The sequence below is a fragment of the Pagrus major genome, chromosome 9 (genome assembly GCF_040436345.1).
Source record: "Pagrus major chromosome 9, Pma_NU_1.0".
Classification (NCBI taxonomy): Eukaryota; Metazoa; Chordata; class Actinopteri; order Spariformes; family Sparidae; genus Pagrus; species Pagrus major.
The window spans coordinates 20,138,193-20,166,121 of NC_133223.1; the positions used below are offsets into that span (position 1 = coordinate 20,138,193).

A 27,929-nucleotide genomic window follows, 5' to 3' on the forward strand; every position below is an offset into this window, starting at 1 on the left:
TCTTAGACTGATTGTGAAGACGTATTATTAATTAGATTTTAACGTGTCAATACTACTGACACTGTTATTATCACTTAGCCCACAGTACCACCGGTCCATCAGTTATTTTGATATTTGATTTTTCAAACTTAAACCATTAGGATCCCATAATCGTTTCCACAGTGACAGTCCCAAGAAAATTGACATAATTTAAAAGCTTTTCTTGTTTGACCTACCGTCCCAAAGATGTCTAGTGTCTTATCACATAGAACAAATAAAAGTTTAGATATTCCAACTTTTTTAATTACTGAATTAATGAATTCATAATCAAGGCAGCACAATATTGCGAACAAAATGGGCATTGCAAAATGTAGGTGAAAAATACAGAAATGATCAACTTCAGTACCTCGAGGCTTTGCACACGATGTCACAATATGTGTACGTCACCATGCTTACGACCGCTGAGTCGCAGAAAAACTAGTGAGTGGCAACACTGTGAATATTTCTCATGTACTACGATCTTAACGTTCATCTAAAATGATGCGAAAACACAAAAAAAACACCTGAAATGCGTTAATTTGCCTTGCACACACCGTGTCGTCAATGCTGAAACGATATATTATCGTGCAGCCCTGAAATCAATAGATTTTGATTATTTATCTGTTAATTGACTAATGGATTAAACAATCTATTTGTTTCAGCTGAACATCAACAACAAAGCAGCATTTGGCCCCTTTGTTTGAAGATATAAAATACGAGCTACAGTATTTTATATACGCGATGTCACAAATGATTAATGCCTCTGTAGACGAACACAGTTCAATCTCAGTTTATTGTTCAGTAGGACGAGGATGACATCATCTCTGACAGCAGCTATTCAGTTCAGGTGACAGAGCCTCTTCCTGCTTTTCTTTACATGCGCACCCCTCTGGGGAGAACTCACACACTGTTAATCCAGCTGGTGCCATCTGGCCATGGAGCACGCACACACACACACACACACATACACAAAGCCACAAGACATTTAGCTCTCAGCTTCAGTGTGTCTGCTGTATCCTCCTGATCCTCTCAGGTCTGTGGTGCACCGGGGACGAGACAGTGATGAATGCTGATATGATGGTTAATGAGACAGCCGCCAGGTCAGCCTGTTAAAGCCGGGGCAGTGTGGCTAAAGACACTCTCTCTTGAGTCTGCAAGCTGAGCACTCAGACAGGGAGCTGCACCTTGCTGTGAGCACTGAAGCAATGGATAATGGTATATCCCAGCTCCCCGAGGGGAAAAATACTGCCAGGATACATTTACCAAACCACCTCTGAAACTGCACATGGCGGTAAAAACACCAGGATCAGACAGAGACAGACAATCAACACACAAACATAATACCCTTAACATAGGTTTAAAATACAGATTACGACTGAATCAGGATTACAAGTGAATCAGGAAATGCAAATAAACCTCAGCAGATATTGTGTGTCATCCCGGGACCGAGGATCACATGAGGTCAGCAGGCGATCCTGAAGGTGGAGACTGTTTTTCAGTCTCACACACATTCCTGTCATTCTGGCTGCAGAGTCTCACACACACAGATAAAACACCCATATGCCTGGCCTGGTCCGAATACATCCTGAGCTCGCATGTGAAGAACATATGAGACCAGCTTCAGTTCAGATCCAGACAGGAAAAACGTGACGCCACGTTAACCAAATGTTAACTGAGGGTGGTGAAATGTTTCTGGAATGAGAACAACACCCTGTGGTGTTCTCGGGTCATATTAAGACAATAAATAAGAAGAGGTGGGGTCTGATTAATTTCTCAACCTCTGACCTGGTGTGGTGAATCCTCGCCAGCTCTGATACATGGTATTTCCATCTCTGCCCCTTTGACAACACATGGTTGACTTCTCACACGACAAGAATCCAAACCACTGACCATGGAAACATCAACCTAGGGCACATGGATGAGTTCATATGTTCCCACTCACATATACTTTCTAACTCTTTACAGACTCGTTTTTTCTTCCAACCTCCCACATGCAAACTGTAAGGCCCTGACACACCAAGCTGATGGTCGGCCGCCTGCCAACATCTGTAGCCCTACTTGTTGCGGTATACCCCACACTGTTGGCACTCGTCGGCCCTTGTCGGCAGCTTATTGGCTGATTGAGCAAGTAGAATCGACAGCAGAGCCGGTCGATGAAACAATCTAAGCGAATCAGTGCAGGAGAAAAGAAAGGGAAAGCCCCTCGAGCCTGTTGTAGTATCCATGATTTCACTCATTTAGCGTGTTTTCTCTGTATTTTTCACCTCCACCGCTACGCCATAACAACAGGTTGTATATCAGCACTCCTAAATCGTGCAGTTTCGTTTTTGATTGAGGAATACAGGCTGCCGCCACCTGGTAGTATGGAGAGGTATTTCCTCTCATGAAGGTGCAGAATGTACAAAGTAGTTATCCGTCAGCTGTAGTATTGACGGTGTGTCCAAGTGCAGCTTTTTGGCCGACACACAGGCGACGAGGCTTTCGTCAATGCTAGTTATTTGATGCCAGTTAAGTGTGTCTGGGCCTTAAGTGAATTGTGTTATGTAAAAATGCTGAGAGAAGACTATTCAGTGTTATGGCTTAACTAAGAAAAACCCTTATTTTGGAATTTTTGCCTATTTGGCATACTCAAATGGAGAAGCTTATAACAGAAGAACTGAAAGGCAAAAATGTCTGATGAGGCTTCCTTGAAAGGTAACATCGTCTAGTTTCTTGAAAATGTGCTTCAGCACAATCTAATCTACATTAGTTAAAACATGGCTCAGAACCATCTAAAATAAGTCCAATCTGAATAATAACACACAGGAGCTGTGCAAATCACCACATCTACCTTCCACATCTTGTGAACTACCTAATTTCCAGCAAGAAAGTAGGCATGCGTCACCCGTCTTTATATAAACACTCAAAGACTCCAGTGAAGGAATAACACAGGACCTTAGTTTGTGGTTAGGGTGATGGCCGTGTGACAGTGTCTGGAGGCTGGAAATGATGCTACACGTTGTGATCCTGTCAGTCCTCGGGCCCTACCCTGTTCCTTCCCCAGGCCCTGACCTGACCATGTGGAGCTAAAGGACGATCACATGCACCCGGCGCTCACAGGGTTTGTTTATTACAAAGGCATTCCACAAGATAAAAGTAGGCCTGGAAGCTCATTTTCGATCTACACTCTCTGACCTACAAACATTCGGGACTATTTTTTAACCGTCCATCGCCACCTCCCTCTCTCTCTCTGCCTCTCTCTCTCTTGAACAGGATTTCCTCCAGACACAAAGACCACCGTGTAGTGCCAAACAGATAAGCTCAGGCCAGTGACATGACACAAGGAGCCCATTCCTGTCATTCTTACTTTACGACAAAAGGTGTTGATCCCAGCGCAGAGCCTCGATATGAAACACATGTGCAAACAATTAACCTCCTCGCATACACACTGGGCCACTCCCGAGTTATAATGCAATCGTGAAAATTACAACTGAGAGATGAGGGGAGGCTTTTACATGTAAACTAGACCAGTGGAAGCATGTAGGTGTATCGCTTTGACTTCAGTGCATAAATGATGACTTTGTTCTGGATTTAAAGGGTTTAACAAACTCAATGTGGGTGCAGTCCTTAAAGGATAAGTTCACCCAGAAATGTTCAATTCAGTCATTATCTGCTCACCCCCACGCCGATGGAAAGTTGGGTGAAGTTTCGTAGTCCAGAAAACATTTCTGGAGCTTCACAGCAAAACAGCATTGTTGCATTCTCTGAAACAACTGAAGTAGATGGGGACTTGTTTTAAAACATTAAAAAAGAAAAAGAAAATACATTAAATGGAACCATATAGCTTGTCCGGCCCAAGTCTCTGGAAGCCCCCAGGTCCCATACTGATCTGGAAATAAGTTATTTACAACCACAGTGCACGGTCAAGCTCATGCACTCATTTCAGTTGGGATATGCACTAATACTTTTAGCTTGGCAGCTACAGTGAAGATTTCTGATTTAAAAAAAAAACATTTTGGGTGAACTTATCCTTTAAAGGTGCAATATGTAAGAATTGAGCATATTTCTGTTGAGTTAAGATTTACAAAGTGCAATTAAGTTTGATTCATTGGAGCATTGTTTTTTCTACTTCGTAAGGAAAATGGGTGTAAGAATAATTCCTTTCTTGGCATTTTGTGTGTAAATTTAGTTTATTTATTAGCTAAAATGCTAAAAAATGCTTGTGGGACGTAGTGAACTTGCTGCTTGCACACATCTCCTAACAGAAACCCAGGGCAGGAAGGCCCGAGCTGCACTATCTGGTCTATCGCCTCTTGTGGTAAAAAGTGGTATTACGAGACAGGATGGGCCTGGGCTAGCTGGTTAGCATGCTAACTTCAGCAGATATTCTGCAACACAATATATGAAAGTCTTTGACATGACGCCAAAACTTTTCTTTCTTCACATTCTGTTGATATTTTTATTACTGAATACTTTCTTACATATTGCGCCTTTAAACCAATATATAAAAAAAACTCATAGTGCAGAAACACTGTACAGATGAAAGTTTGGGATGGTTTAAAGTGAATCATTGGCAGGATTAAAGCTTCAACAGGGACAAAGAAGTCTCTTTACCTTCCCATAGTCGGTGGTGAGGACCAGGGATGAATCATCACAGGAGCCGACGGTAGAGGGGAGGAGCTGCTCTTTGTGTCTCAGCCAGACTCGGGCCCCCTGCAACACAAAAGCCACAACAACACCATTAGCATCTGGACACAGGGCTCATACTGGAGTCATCTGTGTGGTGAAGGAAGTACTGGACATCTGCATCTCAGTCATATTTTAGGAATCTAGCTCATGGCGCTTATGTAGACCATTAGTAGAGAGCAAGGAAAGAAATACATTAAATATATATTCAAGTGTTACATGGAAGTGTGAGGTGAGTAATGGCGGCTCGGTTAGAAGAAACAGCAGAGATTATTTGAGAAAAGCTGAGATCCTGAGTCGTCTTTCCATTTTTCTCAGCATTGCTCAGCGCTCTCTGCCACATAGCTACTCCCTCACCACACAAAATTGGCACAGTTATCCTCTTATTAAACTGTCATTGCCTTTTAGTAGAGAAAACGTTGTTTGCCAGGCCCGCATGCAGAGGGTGTGTCAGAGACTGAAACTACTACTCAGAGTCCCACACACTCGGTAAAACTGTCAAAAAGGCTTTCAGTCTTTAGATGTGAGGGCTGATTTACTCCATGAAGTAGAAGTATATGATCCCAAATTAGCGTTTGTCACTTTAGCAAATCAATCAATAACATTTTTCAGTCCATCATGCTTTCTTCTTTCTTAATGTCAGTCAGACAACCACGATGCACTTCTTTCCATAGTCCCAGAATAGATCCTGGTTCCAGACAGAGATCAAAACCGGCACAACAGCTGATCTGGGAGGCCTGGTCTCCTGTGTTTGTGTATCTGTGTGGAGTCACTGACCTTCCCAGCAGCTCAGTAACCAGGAGCACAAACAGGAATCTGTGGCTGATTGCTCAGACTCAACTGTCATTTCCTTGCAGAGGTGGAAGATACGTTTATAGAACTGGTTGTGTTTTAATAATGGATGAGAACCAAAGCCTGCAGAGTCAAATTGTAAATCTTTTAGGATGACTGCACAACAAATGAGGCTTTTAGTTAAACAATATGAATTATTGATAACCATCTAGTAGTAAATCTGACTTTAAAGGAACATTTTGCATTTTGGGAAATACGCTTATTCGCTTTTCTTGACGAGGGTGAGATGAGAAGATCACAACTCGTGTCCGTCTGCTGAATATAAAGCTACAACTAGCCGACAATTAGCTTAGCTTAGCATAACATCTGGAAAAAGAGGGAAACAGCTAGCTCAGCTGACCATAGCTCTAAAGCTCAACAATTTACATGTCATATCTGGTCTGTTAAAAATATTTGTTTGAAGGCAACTGTCTTTACATCCGCTAGATATTTAAAATATTTTTATACATTTCTGACCTGCTTAATATCAGTCGCACTTGACAGACTTTTGGGTGCGTGTGTGACCAAAACAGTCGCAACCTGGCGCCCTGTGAGTGCATTTCTGTCCAAAACACGTGCAGATATTTTATATTTTAAATTGTGTGCAGTCTCTGGCACACCCTCTGCATGCGGTGTGTTTGTGTTTTTATTTTCTGTGTGCTACTTCAAGTGGCTCTCCTTGGGAGGCATATTGTAAACAATACAGCATGAATTATAGCTAGCAACAGGAGCTTGTGACAAAAAATAACTATATTTGATGCAATATTGTGTCTTATCGACGAATCAAAATTGAGAAAAAAGATTGCAATTTAGATCGACGAATTTGTGATATTATCGATATATCGATATAGATATATTGAAATAGATTGGCTGACCCAACTGTTTGTTTGAACTGTACAAAAGCTGAAGTGTACAAATAACAATTTGTGGTTTCACTTATGAAAGATTATTATTACCCAAAATGACAAACGTTTCCTTTAAGAGGCCTGTTTGTATTTCCTCTACCTGTAGTCTCATCTATAAGTAATGTAACGCAATTTGAACATTGTGGTTGTTCATAAGATGAGCAAGAAATGTGCCCCCTCTCTTGTAAGCCTGTCTTTGACCAACTTAACACCATTAATCATCACAAGTGCCACCATTGGGGTGGCCGGGGAGCAAAAGGGAATTGTGTGTCCAACAGAGCATAAAACTGTAGAGATCAATAGGCATGGATGCCACTAGGAAACCTTATACAAGGTCACCACTTCCAGACATCAATCCTCATTAACTATTAACAACAGGCTGCCACGTGTGCGCACACGCTCTCATCCATGGATCCACCAGGGTCAGAGCAAAGATCGAGATGCTTTTGTTGAGGATATTTACATGAAATGTAATCTGCTTGATCACAGAAACAAAGAGGAAATGAGATCAATAAAGAATTATTGTGACTCTGTTATATCAACTGTGATGAGTGATGATTTGTCTCCATTCTTTTCTGGAATTTGTGATTCAGGCTTCGGACAAAGGGTCACTCAGTCCAACCATCCAGACTGCAAACCCACTTCCATCATCAAGGATTTTTAGTCTTTCAGTCAGCTAATGGAGGGCAGCTAAATGTGGCTCTCTCAAACCACGGGGGACAGCGGTGAGTGGGATGAAGGGGGGTCGTGTAAATTACGAGGAGGCTGAGGAGGGGGGAGCGAGAGGGGAAAGAGGAAGGGTGCAGGCACCTGATAAAGTCCCGCCTCCCATTGTTTGGAGAAAGAGGCAGACAAATATCAGTAACGTAAGAGAGGTATTCTTCTCAACACATGGACAAACATTAACTCAGTTTCCCTTCAATATGAGACGATTGGTGACTTTAATACCAGTGAGCGACTGTGTCTGCCTGGTACCAGCCTGGCATGCACGGCCTTTTCAGAGGGGAAAGCTGCTTCACGTGAGATCCAGCGAGGAGATTAATAGTGTTTACTCTATAGATTTTAAGAAGATCAGTTGCTGTTATGTAACTGGAAATCACAGGGAGTTGAATTCAGCAGAGTATTTCTGGCAGTCATCGTCTTGTGGAGGCCGTTTGTGCTGCAACAGTGAAGAAACATGCAGGGAGGAGGTTGTAACAAAAGGTTGATTACATGAGATATCACACAGAATAATACAGCAGGCAAGTCCTGACATGGAAAGCAGAGGCATGGCTCATAATACTGTGATTATACACAACATCCCAGTATTGCTTCAATTTCAGTGACGCAAATATCAAGAAGAGTTGAATGGTTCAGTTGCTGAGTCAGACTATCGGAGGTTTTCCATTCATCATGAATAAGGACTTTCTCAGGAGCCCAATTACCGTTTTATAGATAAAGACACACTTGGCTCTAGTCTAACAGGAACTAAGAGACCCAATAATCAACATAATAACTGGTGAATTAAATGAGTCGACACTATATGGTAAACCAAAGGTCAGCAACGAGCTGGCCCACATTAAAGATGCTAATTCTGGCTTGGCTCGCTGCAGCAGCGTCTGTGCAGAGTGACTTGCACTCTGGAGATCTGCCCACCAGGCACTATAATCAAAGAGAGCAGAAACTGCCCAAAAAATAAAGCTGTACTAGTCTTATTTTGCTCGTGTATCACATTCTAGCTTGAATTCCCCTTTTTAACCATTAGTTTTTTATACATTTTAACATTGTGCTACATCCACAAATAAAAGCGACTAAAGAGAAGATATAGCTTTACTGATTAAACTTCTTTACTTATTTAAAAGTAAGAAGGAATCAAAGAAACAGAGTAGAAAAGTAGAACGTATCCCTCTGAGGTTTCTACCTGCATTTTCTGTGCGAAGCTAACTGAACCTCACGTCATATTGATTGATACAAAGACAATTAAAGTTAAAGGTAGAATCAGAAGGATTTGTCCAAGCTGTTCGTAAACACATAACAAAGATAGTTGATTGCTGAGTCTCATTCCCAGGACATCAAATAGGGACATTTTGGGTTGATAAAGCGTCCAGAGCACAGCAACAAAAGTTTGACATAGTGGCCATGCCGTGTAATTACAACGTCACGTGATGCACAAGCAGCTAGTCACGCAGCCGGTGTGGCCCAAGGATGTATAATCATACCTGAACACAGCCATGGAGGCCAAGTCCCATTAATTTCTATGAAAGCTGCTCGGTGGCGCATGAAGCCAAAATGACTCAACTGTCTCACAATGTTTTCTAAGAGCCCTCACCCTCTCGAAGATGTTGCAAGTTTGACTTACTTTTTGTCACATTTGTATGGTTTTAATTCTTTAAAATGTGCCTCACTGCCAATAACCATTACAGAATGAGGAAGCATTCATGGCTGCATCCTGCCAAAATGAAAGTTCATTCAAAAATGTCAGGAGTCAGCAGTTAAGACCATTAGCTTTGGTAAATGGTCATGAAGTCTGAAACGGTCTTAAATATTTTGAAATTTAGGCTGACCTTAAATAAACACATCGATTTGTCGGGTTGACTAATCATCCAGTTAAACTGAAGTTGGTTGAAGTTGTGGTGGGTCAAGGAAGCGGACGCCAGATGTGTTTGCCCATTTGTTTGTGTCTTTGTATGTGAGCGTGTGTGTCTTAAGAGTCTGAGGCTGAAGGGTATAAAGTCGAGATTAATTGTCTCAGCAACAGATGGTCTCACCAAAACTCCTCCCCCCTTGTCCCCTCCATCCTCAAGCTCCGTCACTAAGTCAAGACAAAGGCAAGCACCTCTGACTGAGAGCTCAGAAGTTAACCAGGCGGAAATATCCCAAACAAAGGCCAGCTGGGACGCAGAGGGACACGAGTATCAGCTTGTGTTAAGTCCCCCAAACTTGAATCAGCTGCTGCAGCAACTAACCGCTGACTAAACCCGTGAAACAGTGTGTGTTTTCCGGTCTCAGTTAACTCCACTCCCATGCCTCCGGTAACCAGAAGTTTTAATAGCTTCATTATAAAGCAAAGTTGAACTCCTGCCATGAAATGTCCAGCTCGAGCTAATTTCAAATTCTTAAGGCTGCATGTCACTGAGCACGTGTAGCACCGCTGAGGCCGAACCAGCTGACAATAGTAATCTGATCCACCAAAACAGGCCGCACGCCGACGTCCCATCATGCTTTCTGACACAGAAACCACTCGGGCTGAATGATGTGATCCCGGAGTCGGAGGCTTGAGTTTCTGCAGGTTGTATAATGACATCCAGCTCAGAGATTTGATAATGAATGAGCCTTAAATATTTAAGGGCGTACACAGTACAAGGTGCCACGGCTCTTTCTCTGCTGTCTAGCGTAGCATGAGCGCAGGTGATATCGGGTGATCGCATCAGCAAGAACAAAAGAAAGCTAATTAACTCGGCCTAACTCGAACACGGTTGAACAGTTAGTTATGAAAAGCTAATTTCTCGGATCATAGTGTGGTTCGAAGGAGCGGCGAGTGAACGCCCGGCAGACAGCAGTGTTGTTGCTGCAGGTACAACTGACTGATGGCCAAAACCGATGCCTGGCCGAGAGACGAGGGCATCCAACTGGATTCCTGACAAGCATCTCATTTGTTGGAGGATAAACGTAACACGGGAACGCATCCACCAGGAACATTTTCCTCCAATTGAAACCCTAGCTGCTGCTGCTTTCACTTGTCCCTCTCACATTTCCTTGCTTTCGTGTGTTCATTCATGATTTCTTTATACTTGTCCAAGGTAAACTCCAAGAAACTAGGATGACCTAGGAGCAGATGTTCAAGAACACATCTCGTACATTGGTCAAGCACTTCATTAACACCTCAAATACCAGGACGCAGCAGCATTATCTTAACAATAGAGAGGCATGAGGCCAAGTCAAAAGCCCTTTGCGACCTCACTTGCTGTGCTTGGACAGATGTGCAAGTCCAGAACACTGGCTGGCAGGACGGCCTGTATTTTATAAGGTCAAAAAGCATATTGCCACTCGGGTTGGGAGACACACGCAAGGCAGGGAGTTGATCTGACTCCATTAGCTGGTGACCGGTGACAGTCGTGTGCTAATGAGCAACTCCAGCCTTGTGGCAACTCTGAGGCAGAGCCCTTGAGCAGAGAGTTGAGACAACTGAAATTCAGAATGCCGATCGTCATGTGATTCACGGAGACTTCAGAGAGTTCCAGGAAGTTCGAAGTGAGCAATTTAAATGCATGAATACAGAGAGACAAGTACGATATTTGGAAATGTATAGCTAAGACATGAGTTATTGATTGATTGATCCACAGTACTGGGTTTCTAGTATTGGCAGCTAACTCCCGGGAACTATTGACACTCAACGATCTGCCATTGCTTTCAAAAAAATGGTCCATTGGAGTAAACATCGTCCATCGCAATGTTTCACTGCGGACATCGTCACATGCCAATTCGGTAGACATCCCCCAACTCTACTTGACACTTGCACGTGAAATAACACACGTTACATAACTCTGTTGTACGAAAAATGTACAAATGTCAACTTAAAATACACTGAGGTATTGTTCTTTTCCTGTTAAAACCACCAAAATCCAATGACATTTTCCAATTTACCAAACCTGCATGGCTTAGGACTATAATATAAAGAAAGGGGTCAGCAGGCCAGAGGATTCTGTCTTTTAGTTAACATTCTGCAGAAATTAGAGCTTTTTATTTGGTTGTAATGGACATATATACAAATAACAATAAAGTCACGGGATTAAATGCAGCCAGAAAAATGTACAAAAACAACAGGTAACAATGCCTGAGTGTATTGCTTTCTCCATCAAAAGTGAGCCAAAATCAGGGATTGAAACCAAATCTGCTGAATGCTGAGTGAGTGGAATGAGGACGAATCCGCCAAGTAGCTGGTGAGATTAAACAAATAGGCTGAGTGCAGCTGGGAGGGGAATCTGGGCAAAGGTCCCTCTGGGTCTTTGGCCACAGAGCTTTACAGTGGGGCAAAAAAGCTGTACGCCCTGCAAAACCTCATCTGAAGGTTACTGGATGTAATTTCACATAATGTTTCATCTTATTACAGGAACATTTGGACTCAGCTTGATCTCTGTTGGCATTTTTAATCTTAGTTTGATATTTTTCTCTGGGCCGGTAAGTGTAATTCTCAAGAGCTCTTTGGTCGTGTTTATTAAGGGGAGTTTCTTGCACACCCTCCGGCAACATGCGACAGGCTGCTGTCATCAGGCTCGTCACACTGTACATAATTACCCTAAAAATAATAAATAAAGAATAATTAACAGTGATATCAATACAAGTGTGCTTCTGCATGCCCCCTTTACATGTTCCTGTTTCTTTGTTTCCTGTAACGTCTGCCAGTCTGCAGTGCAGCCGGTGCCCGCAGCCAGCCAGCGTGGGGTGAGGGCAGGGAAGGGGAAGGGCAGGGTGTGTGACTGAGGGGAGAAATCAGATGATTAAAGGCGACCCTTCAGCATCTGTGCTGCAAGACGTATGAATTAATGATGGGAGGGAGCAGCTGATCAGAAATTAGCTAATGGAGGAGGAGGAGTCCCATGAGGGAGAACAGGGCTTCCCCCGATCTGTGGTGGAGAAAGGGGGGAGAAACAAAAAGGGTGGAGGATGGAGGGTGCAGTTCATCAATTGTTCTTGACTCCAAGGAGCTGCCTGAACCCCCCGCTGAGGAAGCTGTAAACAGACTTAAAGCAGCATGGCCCGGAGGCAGGCTGAGACAGGCAACCGTCAATAGTCAAAGAGTGTTTTTGTTAAAGCAGAAGGTCTGAAAATGATGAAGTTATGAATGCAACTGTGTCACTGGGTTAATGGCAATCAAACACATGCAAAGCAGCGATAATCTGCTGTCATCACTGTCTTTATAGCTGTTTCATTAACATGATAAATGGAACAACTGAGTCACAACATTCACCAACTGTGCAGGTTTGTACTGTATGTGTTTGGTAGTCTGTGCGTCTGTATGTGTCCTTTGTCGGTGGCACCTCCCCCCATCACCATCTCATGTAGCCAATCAGCCATGTTGCTAATGAGTGTATTGAAGAAGATTTGCATAACAAATTATGTCTTCAGGAGAACAACAGAAAGAAGAGGAACACTTGACTCTCTGCCACAGACTCCTGGCACACGCTCCTGTTTTACATCCTTATCCTGTGTGAACATATTTTCCTTCCACTACTACTCGTCTACAGTGATCAAAGCATCAGTGTGATCCTGTGCTCAGGGTTTGATACTTTTTCCAACAACAAAATGGGACGAGGAGGAGGAAGCAAATGATGTGATTACTGTGTGTTTGATTGGATCATCAGCTCAGCTTCATGACTTTGAGTATCTCCAGAGCCACCTGGCACATTCCTCCTCCTGTCTGTCAGCCACATATCTGGCCCTCTCTGTGCTCGTCTGTGGTCTGTTACGGGGTCACACAGCAGGAATCTCGGAGATATTTCAGGAATGCTGCTCAGTCAGGACTGTCAGAGACTGAGGATGTGTGTGTTTGACCATGTGAGGCACCTGGGGCACCACAGCCAGTGGAGTCGTGGTTGTTAAGGTTGAGTGGAGTCATCACTGGGTGACCTGTTACTTTGCCTTTGACCTTCGCTCATACCTCTCATTGTCATGTTATGGCTCATAGTGAACCTTTCGTATTACACAATTTTCATCATGTCATAGAGGTCTTTGTGTTGTGTTGCAGAGATATCTAACGCACTTAGCATGCTTTTTTTCTTGTTTAGTTTTTGGACAAAACAAGCAAATTGAAAGGAAAATCTATGTTGGACTCAAGAAAAGTTAGATTTTTTGACATTTTATTGACCAAATGATTAATCCATTACTCAAAAAAACAAGTCGGCAGATGAATCGATTAGGAAAATGATTAATGATGAAAATAATGCCACTGCTTCCAATACTCTCACAACAGTCTCCTCCTACGCCTCCCAGAAGCTGCATCATCAACTGCGCAAGCACATGCATCACATTTAAAGCTCATAATTTATAATGGTAGAGAGGGAGGGAGCACTGGTGGTCAGGATGATGTAACTGTGCTCCAGGCGACTGGACACATTGGAGATATACTGAACAGTATGTAAGAGGTTGTGCAGCATTTGAAAGTTCTCACAGTGCTGCAGGAATGGCTGAAAAACGACAAGAAGACAAAGAAAAACTGCTGCTGCTGCTTCTCTCTTGCTGAACGAGTGTTTTTATATTCTGTCTGAGGATGAGGATGTGAAGGAAGGTTGGCTTCAAGTGGGCGAGATAAACATATGTGGAGTCTTGAAAACATTCCTTCTCATCAGAGTCTCAGTATCAAAGTGTGTATGATCCTACAAACACCCGCAGGCCAAACCACACACACACTCACGTCTAATAAAACAAACTGGGAATGGATGGGAACGCTGACAGGTCATGACTGTGGATTGTGCCGTGCTGAGTTGTTTGCTTCTGTTAAGCACCAAGGTGCCAGTTAGACTCTTCAGACCTCAGCAGTCATGCAGTGTGGGATGTGTATTTAGGCCCGGCAGGGTGTTCGTCATGCAATTAGTGCTGAAATTACAACGTTAACATTAACCTCATCATGATAGAGTCAAGAACTTGACATATTTTGTACCTATTTTTTACGCCGTTGTGGTTTTTTGCAACGTGTTTAAGGAAAATTTAACATACAGGCAAATATGTGTAGAGACACACATGCTCCATCCCGTAATAGGCCGCCTCTGTGCGCAGTAATCATAGGGGGCTAAAAAAAGGAAAGTCAACATCTGGCCTGGGAGCAGTAATCACAGGTTGGCTGTTATTAAGCTGCCAGATGAGATCTCCGAACTGAGAGGATTTAAGCTACTCTCATTACCAGCTCGCAGTGTCGGTCAGGTGGGGCAGCCAAGGTGAAGGCCAACTGACATTTACTGTGTGAAAGGTAGGCAGCGATCAACAGCTGCTTAATAAGAGGAGGCGGATCAATATTCTCAGCGTAAATCTGGTAGAAAAAAAATAATTGTGTTTGTGGAACAGCAGGATTGATCTGGTTTAAAGTCCAGATTCTCCTGCTGGAGATGTACTAATGGATATTACTAAAAAAATCCTGTTAAGACACAAGGAAGTGAGCTCATGTTTGTACACTAAATGTGAGGCTAGCAGCTGGTTAGCTTAGGTTAGCAACAAGTAGTCCAGCATGTAACCACCATTAAAACAGCAAAAGGATGTTTTTACACTTCAGGTTTTGTACCCATTAAACAAGATGTGTAACATGTTAATTAGAGAGCTTTAGGACTGTTTTGTTACCTGTGGACAGAGGCAGACTAGCTGTTTCCCCTTGTTTTCAGTCTTTGCGCTAAGCTAAGTTTAGCTAAGCTAACTGCTTCCTGGCTCTAGCTTCATATTTAGCGTACAGACTGGAGAGTGGTAGCAATCTTTCCGCAGGGTTTTATTCTGGGGAGTTTTTCCTTATCCTACTCGAATCGATGGGTCAAAGGTCAGAGGATGTTGTTCACAGATTATAAAGCCATCTGAGGCAATGTGACTGTGATTTTGGGTGATAAAAATTAGCTCCCTTCTCTCAAGTAGTTGTTTTCCTTAACTCCCTTAAACAAATGCCACTTACACATTTCTGTCTCTGTTGCTTTTACCCTGATCACAAGGTGAACATCAAAACCATCCAGACATGAACCTGCATGACTCTACAATGATTCCGTCATTTCACTTTAAATTCACAGATCTAGCAGACAATGACTGAGGGTGTTCTCTTTCTCCAAAACCTTGTCGAGATGACGAAGAAATTGTGATTCACCCACCCTGAGGTGAGTTATATTTTAAAGGATGACACACCCAGGGTGCCCTGATACGGATACAGACACACAGAGAGACATGATACACACAGGGAGGGCAGGAAGGATGGGTGTTGGAGAGTAGACTGAACGTAAGTCTGTCTTGACGAGTTGTGTCTTGTGAACATATAATATGATATGACTTTCTTCTCTTGAACACTGTGAGAGACTGGAGGGAGCGTAACTGGTTGTCAGCGTCAGCTATTAAAGGGCTAGTTTGACATTTTGGGGAAATTAACTAATTTGTTTTCTGGCCAAGATTTAAACAAGAAGATCGACACCACTGACATGTCATTACAATAAATATGAAGCTACCACAAGCAGCAGTTTAGCTTAGCTTAGCACAAACATTGGAAACAAGGGGAAACAGCGAGCATTGCTCTATCCAAAGGTAACAAAATCTTCCTATTGGCACCTTTAAAGCTCACTTATTATCCCACTTTATCTTGTGTATATAGTCTGTACAGAAACCAAAGTGTAAAAACAATAAGATGCAGGAAGTTTCTGCGCTCAGCCAAGAAATACTTCAGCCCACGTTTTCATTTTTACAGGTTTTTGTGTGGATTAAACAAATGAAAACATGTTTGCTTCATACAGAGACAGGCTAGCTGTTTCCCCCTGTTTCCAGTCTTTATGCTAAGCTAAGCTAACAGCAATGCTATGTACTACAATGTTATAACTGTATAGTTACCAGACAAATCTGAGAATGGTATTAATCTTCTCATCTAACGCTTAGCAAAAAAAGCAAATAAGCTAGGCTGTTCTGAATACCTTTTTTGTTATGGCCGCTGAGGGGTACAAGATTTTTTTACCTATATACTATTATACTAGTATTATGCTATAATGCTATTACATGCTATTATTGTGATTTTGTCCAATGATCAATTGAAAACGTAACTCCTTCGCTAGTTTTTATGTGTTGAGACAACTTAAACGCGATAGATGAGCTCCATGTCTCGCTGTCTTCATCAGGCCTTTTCCTCTTTTTTTTTTGGTGCAGGTGAAGCAACATCTCCTTCCTTTGAATACTTGTCATCATGGGCTAATAGACAGGAAGACAAGCTCCTGCACTTCATTATTTGGCATCAGTATGAAGATGTTCTTTTCCTTTTATCACCACAGTCAGCTTTGTGTGAAAAGCCTGGTGATGTAGCAGGTTAAGCTAAAGTCAACAGTGCGGTGTCAGCAGGAGGTTATCACAGCATTAAGCCCCCCATGTGACGCTGATAGACCGGGGTCAGGTTACTGATAGAGACACAAGAAATGCAAACACAAGCTAGCAAGGCGAAAAAGGCTTAATCAGGGTATTATTATTACAAACAGCTGATTCTGATTTCAACGCAGCTGTAAAGTGTAAAAAAAAAAGTGTTTAGTATGTTAAAAATTGAAAAGCGGTGGCTCTAACAACGGCGTGTGTGTCATTATGAGGACGGATTATCGGTGTTATTTGGTGTGTGGTCAGACGATGCCTGTTGGTAATTAGTCCCAGCGCTCTTGTGACAGATTAAACCACCTCCAGACTGTACCAAAGCTGCAGGACTTCTGCTGACGCACGCATTAACCACTGCCTTAATAATACCTCCCTCTGTGTTCATAAAAAATCAGCACTGTTAATTCACCACAGCTTCAAGGCTCTCGACAGCATTGTTGGAAAGTCCCCTAATTGAATGTGATGGTGCGCACAATAAGCACCTCAAGCTTAATTAGAAGTTAAGACAGAAGAAACTCAAAGGAATGCAGGATCCATTAGCCATTTCTGAACCTTTCCTTCCTTCCTCCCTTACATCCTAACTTTACTTCCGGACTTCCTTCCTTACTCCGTCAGATTCTCAGCTCTCTTAAGTGGCAGCTGGAGGAAGTGACAACTGCATTTAAAAGACCCCGAGTAGAAAAATAGTCCACCCTTTCTCACGTTACCCATTTCGACGCAGAATGCTTACCGAACATGCCGATCCACGGCTCCGGCTTCAAAGCCCCTAGACATAAACAGCACATCGAGCTGTGAGGGATGTTTGAGGATGGTGTCTCTGTGTGTGTGTGTGTGTGTGTGTGTGTGTGTGTGTGTGGAGGGGGGGGGGGGGGGGGCGGAGGTGATGGTGTGAAACCCAAAGCCTCGTCACCACAGCTCTACAATGCGAGGATGACAGGCGGCCATGACCGGGAATTTCAGGGGTCAGGGCCGGGAGTCTGGGATTCCCTCTGTCAGTTTTTAGAGAGGAATTTGGTGTGTAATGCAAGGAAGGAGTTAACGGGTGTGGAGAGGTCCTCGTGTGGCTTTACAGTGTGAAGCAGCTGCGGCTATAAAGGAACTGATTACCAAGTTTGGAAACGGATTCAACTTCGTCAACAGGATGTTTCACAAAGACAGAAAATGTCTACTGTTCTTTTTGTGTGCGTGAAGGTGCGATCGTGTGTGTGATCAAACCATGTTTTCATCCGTGAGGAGATAAAACAGAGGACGAGAGATAAATCTTTCTTTAAATACACGTACAAAAAGCCAAACAAGCCTATATGTGGGGAAAATATAGCAAACCCAGCAGCCTGGCAGACGTTAGAGCGCACAGACGAGATCACTGGCACACTTCATGAATTCGTGTGTGTTTATTGGGTCATATCCATTGAGAGGACGGATTGGGTGTGGAGTCGAGGCAGCGTCGCTGAGGGTTTTATGATGTTGTGTTAGCTCCTGAGAGGAAAGGCCACGCTGATGGTCAGGATGGGCTTTCCTCTAAGCACTCACCCGTGTACCTGCCACTCCTCTTACTCTAACCCCTGTCACCATATATCACCAAGAAGTGACGTGCAAGGGAAAGCTGACAGTAGACCAGAACCGAAGCGACTGAGATAAATCAATAAAGCTGGTCGGTGAAAGAATCTTCTCAGAACAAGAAGCAGATTAAAGCAGTTGTATTGAAATTCATGTGTTGACTTCCACATCATGTTAGCTGTCACAAAATCAGACTGATTGATTCGCTGGATGCACAGTCATGAATTCATCCCGCTGCACTTTGCTTTCACCGAGTTGAGTTTTAATCCTCGTCTTACTTCACTTCCAGAATTCCTGCTTAATTAAATCCACCCCGGTGGCACTGAAGAGTTCAGGATGCTGGCCTCTTTCCATGACCCGACAGTCACTTAAAAAACCAGGACAGTTCATTCACTTATATTAAGGACGTTTTTCAAAAGTGATGTGAAACAGCCACAGCAGTTAAAGTTGCCAAAGAGGTAGAATTTGCCTCAGACTTAGTGTCAGTGTGAGCTTGTTCTTCAATATCTGATGTTGTCTAAACACGCTTAACGCTTCGAGGGACACACGCCTTCGTTATTGTTGCACAAAACAAAGACATGCAGTTCGATTCAGCGCACCAGAGTGTCAACTTGTCCCATTATCAGACTTGTACAATGAAAACAGAACACACATGGACCGAAATTGCCTGTTAATTTGTCTGTTTCGTGACATCATTACTACAGTATGCACAGAATTAGAGCCTGACGGTTGGCCAATATGAAAACTTGCTTGTGGTTAAGTCATTTCAGAGATTTAAGTGTATTATTGGACATAGAAACGTTGTTCTTCCCAAGTAAATTCTGTCAGTCAAGACACAGATAAACCCTTTCTGTTATACTGCAGGATGAAAAGCAATATGCTTCATAATAAGCACATTAGAGAGAAACAAGAATCCGGGATAACCTCAAATGAATCTTTGGGGAAATCTCACACAGTTGGCACAAGACGAAGGACACACACCAAATTAAAACAATGATCTCTGCTGAGCTGAGCTCAAATAACAACCTTCCACTGGACAACATATCACTCCAATAAAATCAGATTATGACCAAAATCCAGTTCACCTCAATCTGTTCACAAAACTATAGTTCAGGTACGACGTGGTTCCACCTTTGTAGATTTAAATCACCAAAAGATGGTATTTTTTAGAGAGATATTGTCCAATCTATATAAATGTTATATTATTATCATGATGTGCAAATATCTTCTTTGTTTTTGGATATTATTATATCTTGATATGACATTAGAGTTGTCTTTTCATGGTTTTAAAGGCTGCATTACAGTAAAAAGATGTAATTTTCTGAATTTACCAGCCTGTTCTAATACTTGTCTTTACCCACTTAGTCATTATATCCACGTTACTGATGATTATTTATCAAAAATCTCATTGTGTTACAATTTTGTGAAAGTACCAATAGCCATTATAATCACCATGTGGCTGTAGAGATTTGAAAATACCAAGAAATATACAGTGTATCACGTTATAGACTTTAAATATCGCAACATCAACCACTTTCTTGCCGAATTATGACGAATTCAGTACTTTCACCACCTTTAAAATGTGGAAACTAACAACATTAGACCACAAATTAAAAAGACAACATAATAATAACAGGTTAGTAAGAGTCTGGGAATAATAATCTCCTCTAATTTAGTACTGAATCATCAAAAACGTCAAATTATCACATATATTTTTTAAAAAGTGCAACTTTTACATAACTTTGGTTGGACAGGAATCAGTGTAAGAGTGTGCAGTGTCTATACAAGCAGCATAATCCAGGAAACACATCAGTGAGGGTCCAGTCCTGATGATGCTGTTGATAGAGGAGGTGAGAGAGGAAGAGACTCTCATCACTCACACACACACTGTCTGTCTGTCTGTCTGTCTGTCTGTGAGTGTGTGTGCCCTCTGAGTCAGAGGAGGATGACAAATCAGACCTATAGCCGGTCCCTACATAGAGTTTGTGAGTGTGTGTTTCTGTCTGGGCTGGTTTGCTGATGACACATCCAACCTACATGGGCACACAGTGCTGGGAAATCTGCTTTAAACTACAAAAGAGGGCAAAATAATGAGTTTGAGGGGGAGAGAAGCTGCCACGTGAGGGCTTGGAATCTTTTTGTGCACAGTAATGGTGTTTTTTTAATTGTATCTGAGTCTCGTTACAGTTCCCATTACAGCTGCATCCTGTAAAGACCAGCCCAGTGCAGGCACACCACCACCACCACCACCATATATCCAGTCTGGGTATATATAACTGAGAAAGCATCACAAATATCGCTGAATAAATGAGAAAAAGTGTGGCTGGTTGGTTTTAAGTACACTAACTGTGTAAAAGGGGCTCACATTTGAAGAGACTTGACAGCAGCCAGCCTCAGAAACAAAACAAAGAACCGTCCCGCGGTCCCAGAATAATTTAAGAGTCGCGCTGAAAGTACATTTAAAGTGCAGAAACGTGTTTTCCGTGTGGATAAAGTGCTTCAACTCACCTCTAAAAAGAAAGTATCCATTTTTTTAAGCAGCGGCCGACCTCACGTCCCTTTGTAGTCTGAGTTCAGGGTACCACAGCTGAGGAGGAGAGGAAGCTGCTGTACTCCCAAATGATTTCCATCCGCTTCCTTCAGATAAAGTAAAAGAAAAAACCTCTTCTTTCAGACTCAGAAACGAGTCATTTTTGCAGTCCTGTTTTCTTTCACTTCAGAGGAGTTTGTTCAGTGTCCCGGTGCAGGCTGTGTGCCGCTTGTGTTTCTGCTGTCTAGTCATTTCAATGGACCCGGCACATTATGCAGGGAGGCGGAGCCTGCAGCGGCCCAGACCTCCCTCAGCATACGCCCTCTTTGTGTCCACTGCTACAAAGGCTTTAATGCTTTTAAAGGATGTGCACCTCCCAGAGAAGAGATATTAACACAGGAATACATATACAAAGGGAGCAATTGCTGCCAAATGACAGATACCAAGTAAATTGCTTCAGCACACTGAATTCACTCCCATGTATATATATCTATATCTATATGTGTGTGTGTGTGTGTGTGTGTGTGTGTGTGTTTGTGTGTGTGCCAGACGGACGTAAGAATAATTTTGACTTCCTCCTTTGGGAGAAATAAAGTGAGAAGGAAGAGGAAGAGGCACATCAGAGGAGGGGAGACTGTTTACAAAGTGATGTGGGTCTCAGGATATGTGCAGTCTGATTTTTTTTTTATGTGAAGGGAAGTGGTAAATGCTATGTAATGCATGCATTTTGTGCTAAAGTCTGAAATGACCAGGTTTTGTGCTTCAATAGATGAAAAACTGGCTCTGAAATGAATCCGGCACTGGAGTAAATTAATTTGCCAAGTGCTCGAAGGGAGCGTTGGAGGAAATTGATCAAATAAATTGACTCGAGCAAAAAAAGAAATCATCTTAGACTGTGTTTTACTTGGGTTCTTGTAGCCTAAAGCTAATTTAATTAAGAAATGATAAAATACATTTGAGTTAATTATTTTCTTAAAAGGATTTTGGGGAAGGACACCTTTCCTGAATTTAAGATATATATATATATATATATATATATATATATATATATATATATATATATATATATATATATATATATATATATATATATATATAATAAAAGTATCAGCAAAAACCTCAGTTTTATTAGCTGGGCTATACTGTCCTAATCGATACCAGTAGCCGAGATCATTCACTCCCATGTCCTTGCTAACACAAAATGTTCATTTAGTATCAATGATTAAAGAAAATACATTTGTAATTATATTAGTATTGATACTTCCTTTAGTAGTTATTTTTTCTCGCTTCTTAGATAATAATTGCCTGTACTCCATGTGAAAGTAGAGTAAAGAGTAGAGAAAGTGCAGACACAACAGTCACCAGATTTAATCATACTGGTTGTCTTTTAAGCTTTATGCAATCAATTCCAATAAACGAGACAAGAGGAAAAACCCTGACTGTTTAATCTGCGACCTTATGCCAGTAAGATCAGCCAGTCTTGACCTGTGGATAACAGTGGAAAGACACACACAAGTTAATCTATACGCTACAGTCCTGGCAAATTGTGTTGTGTCTGTTATGTAATCAGTGTTGACTGTGTGGCAGCTAATATACTGTAGTGACATGGACGAATGTTTTACTCTGAATGTCATTTAATGTTGTTCGAAGCTCCCAAATCCAGCTCCTGGTGACTTTTTTTTTTTTACATGTTGTTCGCCCATCTCGCATTGTTTAAAAACAGAAAGGCCATAAAGTGTTGTGGGTTTTTTTCCTTTTTTCTTTGAAGCCAGTTTATCTTCTTTTATTTCTGGATTTTGTCGGGCTTCTCAGATCTTTGGTTTGGTTGGTGTCAAGTTAAATGTGATGCAGTTTTGTGGATGTATCAAAATAGTTAGTATGTTAACACTAGAGTGCTCTTTTCATGCAACAGTAATGTAAAGTAACTTTACTGGCATTAAGGGATGATTTTTTTATTAATACAGCCCAAATATGTCGAAAGGAATGCACATTTTATCTCATTTCTCCCCCTAACCCCCTAACCCTAACCCCCCCATATAAAAATGTATAATGTATCATTGTTTTTGTCCATATGAGAGTGGAAAAGTTTAATGAAGTGAGTCAGTAATTCCTGATCAGAAGGTTAGGAGCAGCTTTAATAAGAACAACATGATCATTGTTTGTTCCTGTAAAGACTTTCTGTGACTCATACTTGAACAATCCTGTTGCCAATCTCAAAGCTTGTTTACAACTCAGGGACTTTTTGGCTGTGGCAGTTCTGACACGGACAAACTCACCTGGTTCTCCACCGACAGACCTCCAGCTGCTCTGATTCTCCGCAATGCTACACAGATTAATCATTATATGTTTGTTATGTCACTGCAATGCAGATAGTAACTAACTCACTGCAGGTTTCCCTTGTTTTTCTGGATAAGTGTTCCTTTTTTAAAATCAGTGCTTTCCTGACCTTTATGGTAAAACCGATATATGGGGGAAGTTCAGACCTGGTATTAAAATCCATCACATCACATGTGGACAGCTTCAAAGCCAGTCAATTCACACCTGGCATCAACATGTGTCTCAAGTGACCACCTGTAATCGGATCTCATCACCCTGCTTCATGCAAATAAATATGTACATCACTAGAACAAACGGATATGATGTTTTTTGCTCAAAGAAAGAAATATTTTCATACATAACATTTGCCGAATTGGTAAGAAGGCCCAAACAGTTAAGAGTTTTTTGTGGACAGTGTTTCACAAAATTTGTAGTTTCTCATAACTCTACAACTCACAAAATTGAGCATTTCTTTAAGGAAGTCTGGCGCCTGTCTCCACAGGCATCAAAGCAGGTACCTATATTGGTTAATGTTTACTGTATTTGTAAAATTTGACATGTTTACCGTCAGTGAGATGTTGTCCTCTCTCATATCTGCTAAATGTTGGGGGGTAAGACACACTTCAGACACAGAAGCAGACAGGAGACTAATAACAGACTAATAGAACGATGGATATGGAAAGAAGTTTCGGTATTTGTGAGGTGTTGACCTGACCGAAACTGGTGACAGATTAAGCTTTGTGCTGGAGCAGTCCACACCATGTCTCAGGTGATTTGACCCTAATCGTAAAATCAGAGAAGAATGCCAGCCGTGCCCTGCTGAGGATATTCAGCATTGCACCGATTAAGCATTACCCATTACACATTTGCCAAAACCAAACAATAGTGAAAGCTCTTTATGTGAGTCACTAATTCAACCCCTCAATGTGACACTGTGGCGAGTTAGCAGGCAGGAAGAAAATGTAGAGCAAAGCTATTTTTCACTCTACCTGAGAGGACAAAGAGAGCAGGAACAAAACATCCATTTGGTCATCAAGATCCCCAGAGGGCCGGAGGGGGGGAAGGGATGGGGTTCACTGTAAGACCTGCTGTTCTTCACTCCTGCAATGGTCTCAGTCAGTCAACATATGCTGGTTTGGTCCTTTGAGGGGAACAATCGTTCAGGTAAAGTGTGAGCAATGCTTGTGAGGTGTATTCTTGTTTTGAAGAGGATTCATAAAACATCGGTGGATGATCGCAGCAGGAAATTAGCCAAAAATACTTAAAAACTTGGCGTTTAGTGGGTTTTTTTAATTGTATAGTCAAATGAATCATTAACTTACACCACATATTACAGAAATTTGGACCAAAATACTTTAAGATAGGGTCTGTGAGCCGAAATTCAACCATGATTGTAACAAATACTGTTATTCTCCTCTTGCATCTTGAGACATTATTGAATTTTTCCTCTCATCTCAAGCCTTTAAACACATAGCTGTCAGTGTCAGGGAGGTAATTGGATCATGAGTGCACGTCAGTTTATTTCTGCATCAAAAGTTTTCAGTTGCACTTGAAAAAACAGATTGGTGACCCTCCATACCCAGGTAAGTACTGACGGAGATGCCAGGCTGACTCGAGACTGACACAATGATAAGCTGAGTGTCATGTCTTCAAGGCCCATACAAAAAGTTTCTGGTCAGACTGAAATTGAAAACCACGAGCAGATGTGTTTCATAATGGAGCACGGTTACCAGTCCTGCAGCTTACAAGAGTGCACAAGGCAACTCGAAGGTCTTGAATGAAAATATCAAGAGGCAGGAAGATGGATTGAGGATAAAGGGGAAGTATTCATGGTCCCATATTGTACAGAGTAAGATTTTTGATTATAAAGGATCTCTAGGTTATAAAAACACTGAAAGTATCAAAACGCTCAATCCATGAAGAAATGCACACAACTCGTAGTCAGAAACTGTGTCTTCAAACGAGCTGTCAAGACTGCCTGCTCAGGCCTGTGAGAGCTGACCAATCAGAGCAGACTGGGCTTTTCAGGGGGTGTCCCAACATACACTGAAATGGAGCGTTCAGACAGAGGGGGAATAGCGATGCTGCTGCAGTGGACAGTATGAAAAAATTATGTGTTTTTTGTACATTAAGGCATGTAAACATTCTCTCACTGACACCCAAAATAAAAGCATGAACCTGAACATGATGTGGGACCTTTAAAAGATATATAATGAAAACAAAATGTTTCTTAAAGACTCTCCAGTGTTGCATTTAACTAGCTGACACCCATAATAAAAGCCTGCACCTGACCATAATATGGGACCTTTAAAACATATATAATGAAAACAAAATGTTTCTAAAAACTTCTCCAGTGTTACATTTAACAAGCTGTAAAGTGAAAAGCCTCGAGGCAGTTCACATACAGATCCACTGTGCAATCCATGCCCCCACTTCCTGCTCTTACAGCATGCGGTACATTTGTGGAAAGCCCTGTGGCTCCAGAAATGGTCTCTATAGCCATATACAGTGGCACCAACAGACAGAGCCAGAGCCAGTGATATATGTATGGGAGTTTGGTTTTTTTATGGACTCAAGGAGCCAAGGTACCGATGGTAATGTGACCGTTTCAGATCAATATTCTGGCCCTATTATATAGATGTCTGATTAAGCGTGAAAATAGAGCACGACATGTGAAGAATTGTGTATTTGGAGGGTTAATGGAGACCACTGGCAGACAAGACCTCAGGCAAAGTCATTCAGGTCGGGTGAAGGACCCTTTTGCAGCCTTGTGTCAAACAATGGGTAAGTCTGGCTTGAAAAACATGTGATGGAGGTCCCACTGACTGAGAGTGACTGTTTGATTAGTCTCTACACAGCCACAACCAGACCATGATAATCACTTAACTGGAGCTGGTTTGATTATGTAAAAAGCACCAATCCATGCATGACTGCTGGAACCCCGACTGCCAGCTGAACAACAAGCACATACATTGATCTACACTCAGTTGTATCATGATGGTACCATCTGTTTTTTTATTATGATTTATGCTTCAAGTCAGTGGAAACACTTTCAAATTCAACTAGAGTTGGATAGTAATGGATTACATGTAAGCTGGATATGAAAAAAACGTTGTTTAATTAGATAATAGTTCCATTTTCAAGGATTACTTGATTACATTTTGGATTATGTCTTCAAAATACTGCAAAAAGTGCTCCAAGTTAAGTACATTACCTTTGACATCCAGGTCCATGACTGTTTAGTTTTTCATGATAATTTATGGATAATGGAGTTTTTATTAAATGGAAAATGAACATTTTGAATAAGTGATCCTCTTGCTTTAACAGTAACAAGAGCAAAGTTATCCATGTTGTCCTTTGATTATAAAGCAGCAGCAACAAAAACCTGCACTAAAGAAACAGCATCCCACATGTTGTAGAAAACACCTACAGTACCTGATGTTTGTGCCGGTGCTGTTTTTGGTAAAGGTAATTTGATTCGACTTGAATATGCAATAAGGATTTTATTTGCATTGAGATGTTTAAAGAGAGAATAAATACTTGTGGATCTCCTCTTTTCCCCTCTGTGCCCTTTTTCTTGAGTTTAATGTGCAATATTTTCAATGTTCAGTGATTTTAAAGTCCAAAAGTATTCAGATTAGATTTTGTAATCCAATGGATTGAGTATTGAGTATTGCAAAGTAATCTTTCAGGCCTTGAATTCAACACAGTTCAAGTCCTGAAAATCAAGACATAGTTTCCAGTTATTTAGCTATAAATATTACACGACTGTGTTGCCAGACCCGTAAATGATGGTGAGTCATTATGTTTGGTTAACTAAAGACATCTGAAATATGTGACTCTAACACAGTTCATTTCAAAACCTGATGACGGCAAGCTATTTTTTTGCAATATTGGAAATGCCATTATATCAATAACTGGGCTATGAATAAAAAAAACCCACCCATATCAACACATACCTGATACCAGGAAAATATAGTAAAGTCAAGCAAATTTTATTCATATAGCGTAAAATCACCAATTTGGCTTTATAAACTGCACATCAGACAACGTGAACTATTAGACACTTAGACAAACATACAGATAGAGCAACAGAAGAGGGACACACTTGCAAAAGATGTCATGCAGATGTTAATTTAGTAAATTAATTAATTAATTAATTTAGAAAGTCTAATTTAGTAGAATTATAATATGAAGAAACAGAGTGATAATATCGGTAAAAGTATAAATGACATTAAAGTAAATAATAAGTGTTGATCCATTCATACAAATGAGAGCAATGATGTAATGATTCCTTCTGTTGAATTTCACTAATGAAAATGATGTGGTCAGTGTTCATTCATCCTTCAGGACAGCAGATTATTGGACACGCCCAGGGAACAAAGCAAACAAAGGAGGAGGGAGGGAGAGGGCATAAAATTGATTAAAACAAATGTAGTTTGGATAAGATGGATGGCAAGAGCAGTGAACATTGAGATAAAAATGGATCATCTAACAAAAACATTAAACAAAGGTGATTCAATCTTTATTGGATCACTCTCGCTGGCAGCATCACATTAATGTGTAAATATGGTCGATGACAAATCCTGGTGCCACATTTATTAAATCATGTGGCCGATCCTGGAACACCACCGAGCCAGCAGGTCTCCAATAGAGAGCATCACTCACACCTCTGTCAACAATCTGGGCTGTTTTTATGACGATGACGGGACAAAAATATTCTGTAAGTGGCAACGATTCACTGGATTCAATTGTAGGTGTTTTTGTCTGTGTTTTTCTCCATTAATTCATTAAACCTTTATTTATACTCAAGATATCATTGAGGGATGACCCTCGTCTGCAGTGACATTGAGGAAAATCAACAACAACAAAGAGATATACAGAAAAGGCAGTCCCACATGTCCCCATGTGTATATATATATGTATGTGTGTGTATATATATATATATATATATATATATATATATATATATACATACATCCATATATATATATATATATATATATATATATATATATATATATATATATATATATATATATATATAT

General features: G+C 41.3%; 1 protein-coding gene across 1 annotated transcript in view; it reads right to left on the reverse strand.

Moving 5' to 3' along the window:
* myo10l3 (myosin X, like 3) overlaps positions 1 to 20,630 on the reverse strand; it is a 67,903-nt gene extending 47,273 nt beyond the window's left edge. The window contains exons 1-2 of the mRNA XM_073474187.1: positions 20,544 to 20,630; positions 4,612 to 4,710 (exon numbers count right to left, since the gene is read on the reverse strand). Coding sequence (XP_073330288.1) covers positions 4,612 to 4,710; positions 20,544 to 20,564 — 120 coding nt within the window. The 5' untranslated portion in view covers positions 20,565 to 20,630. The remainder of the gene's footprint in view (positions 1 to 4,611; positions 4,711 to 20,543) is intronic.
* Positions 20,631 to 27,929: the final 7,299 nt, after the last annotated feature.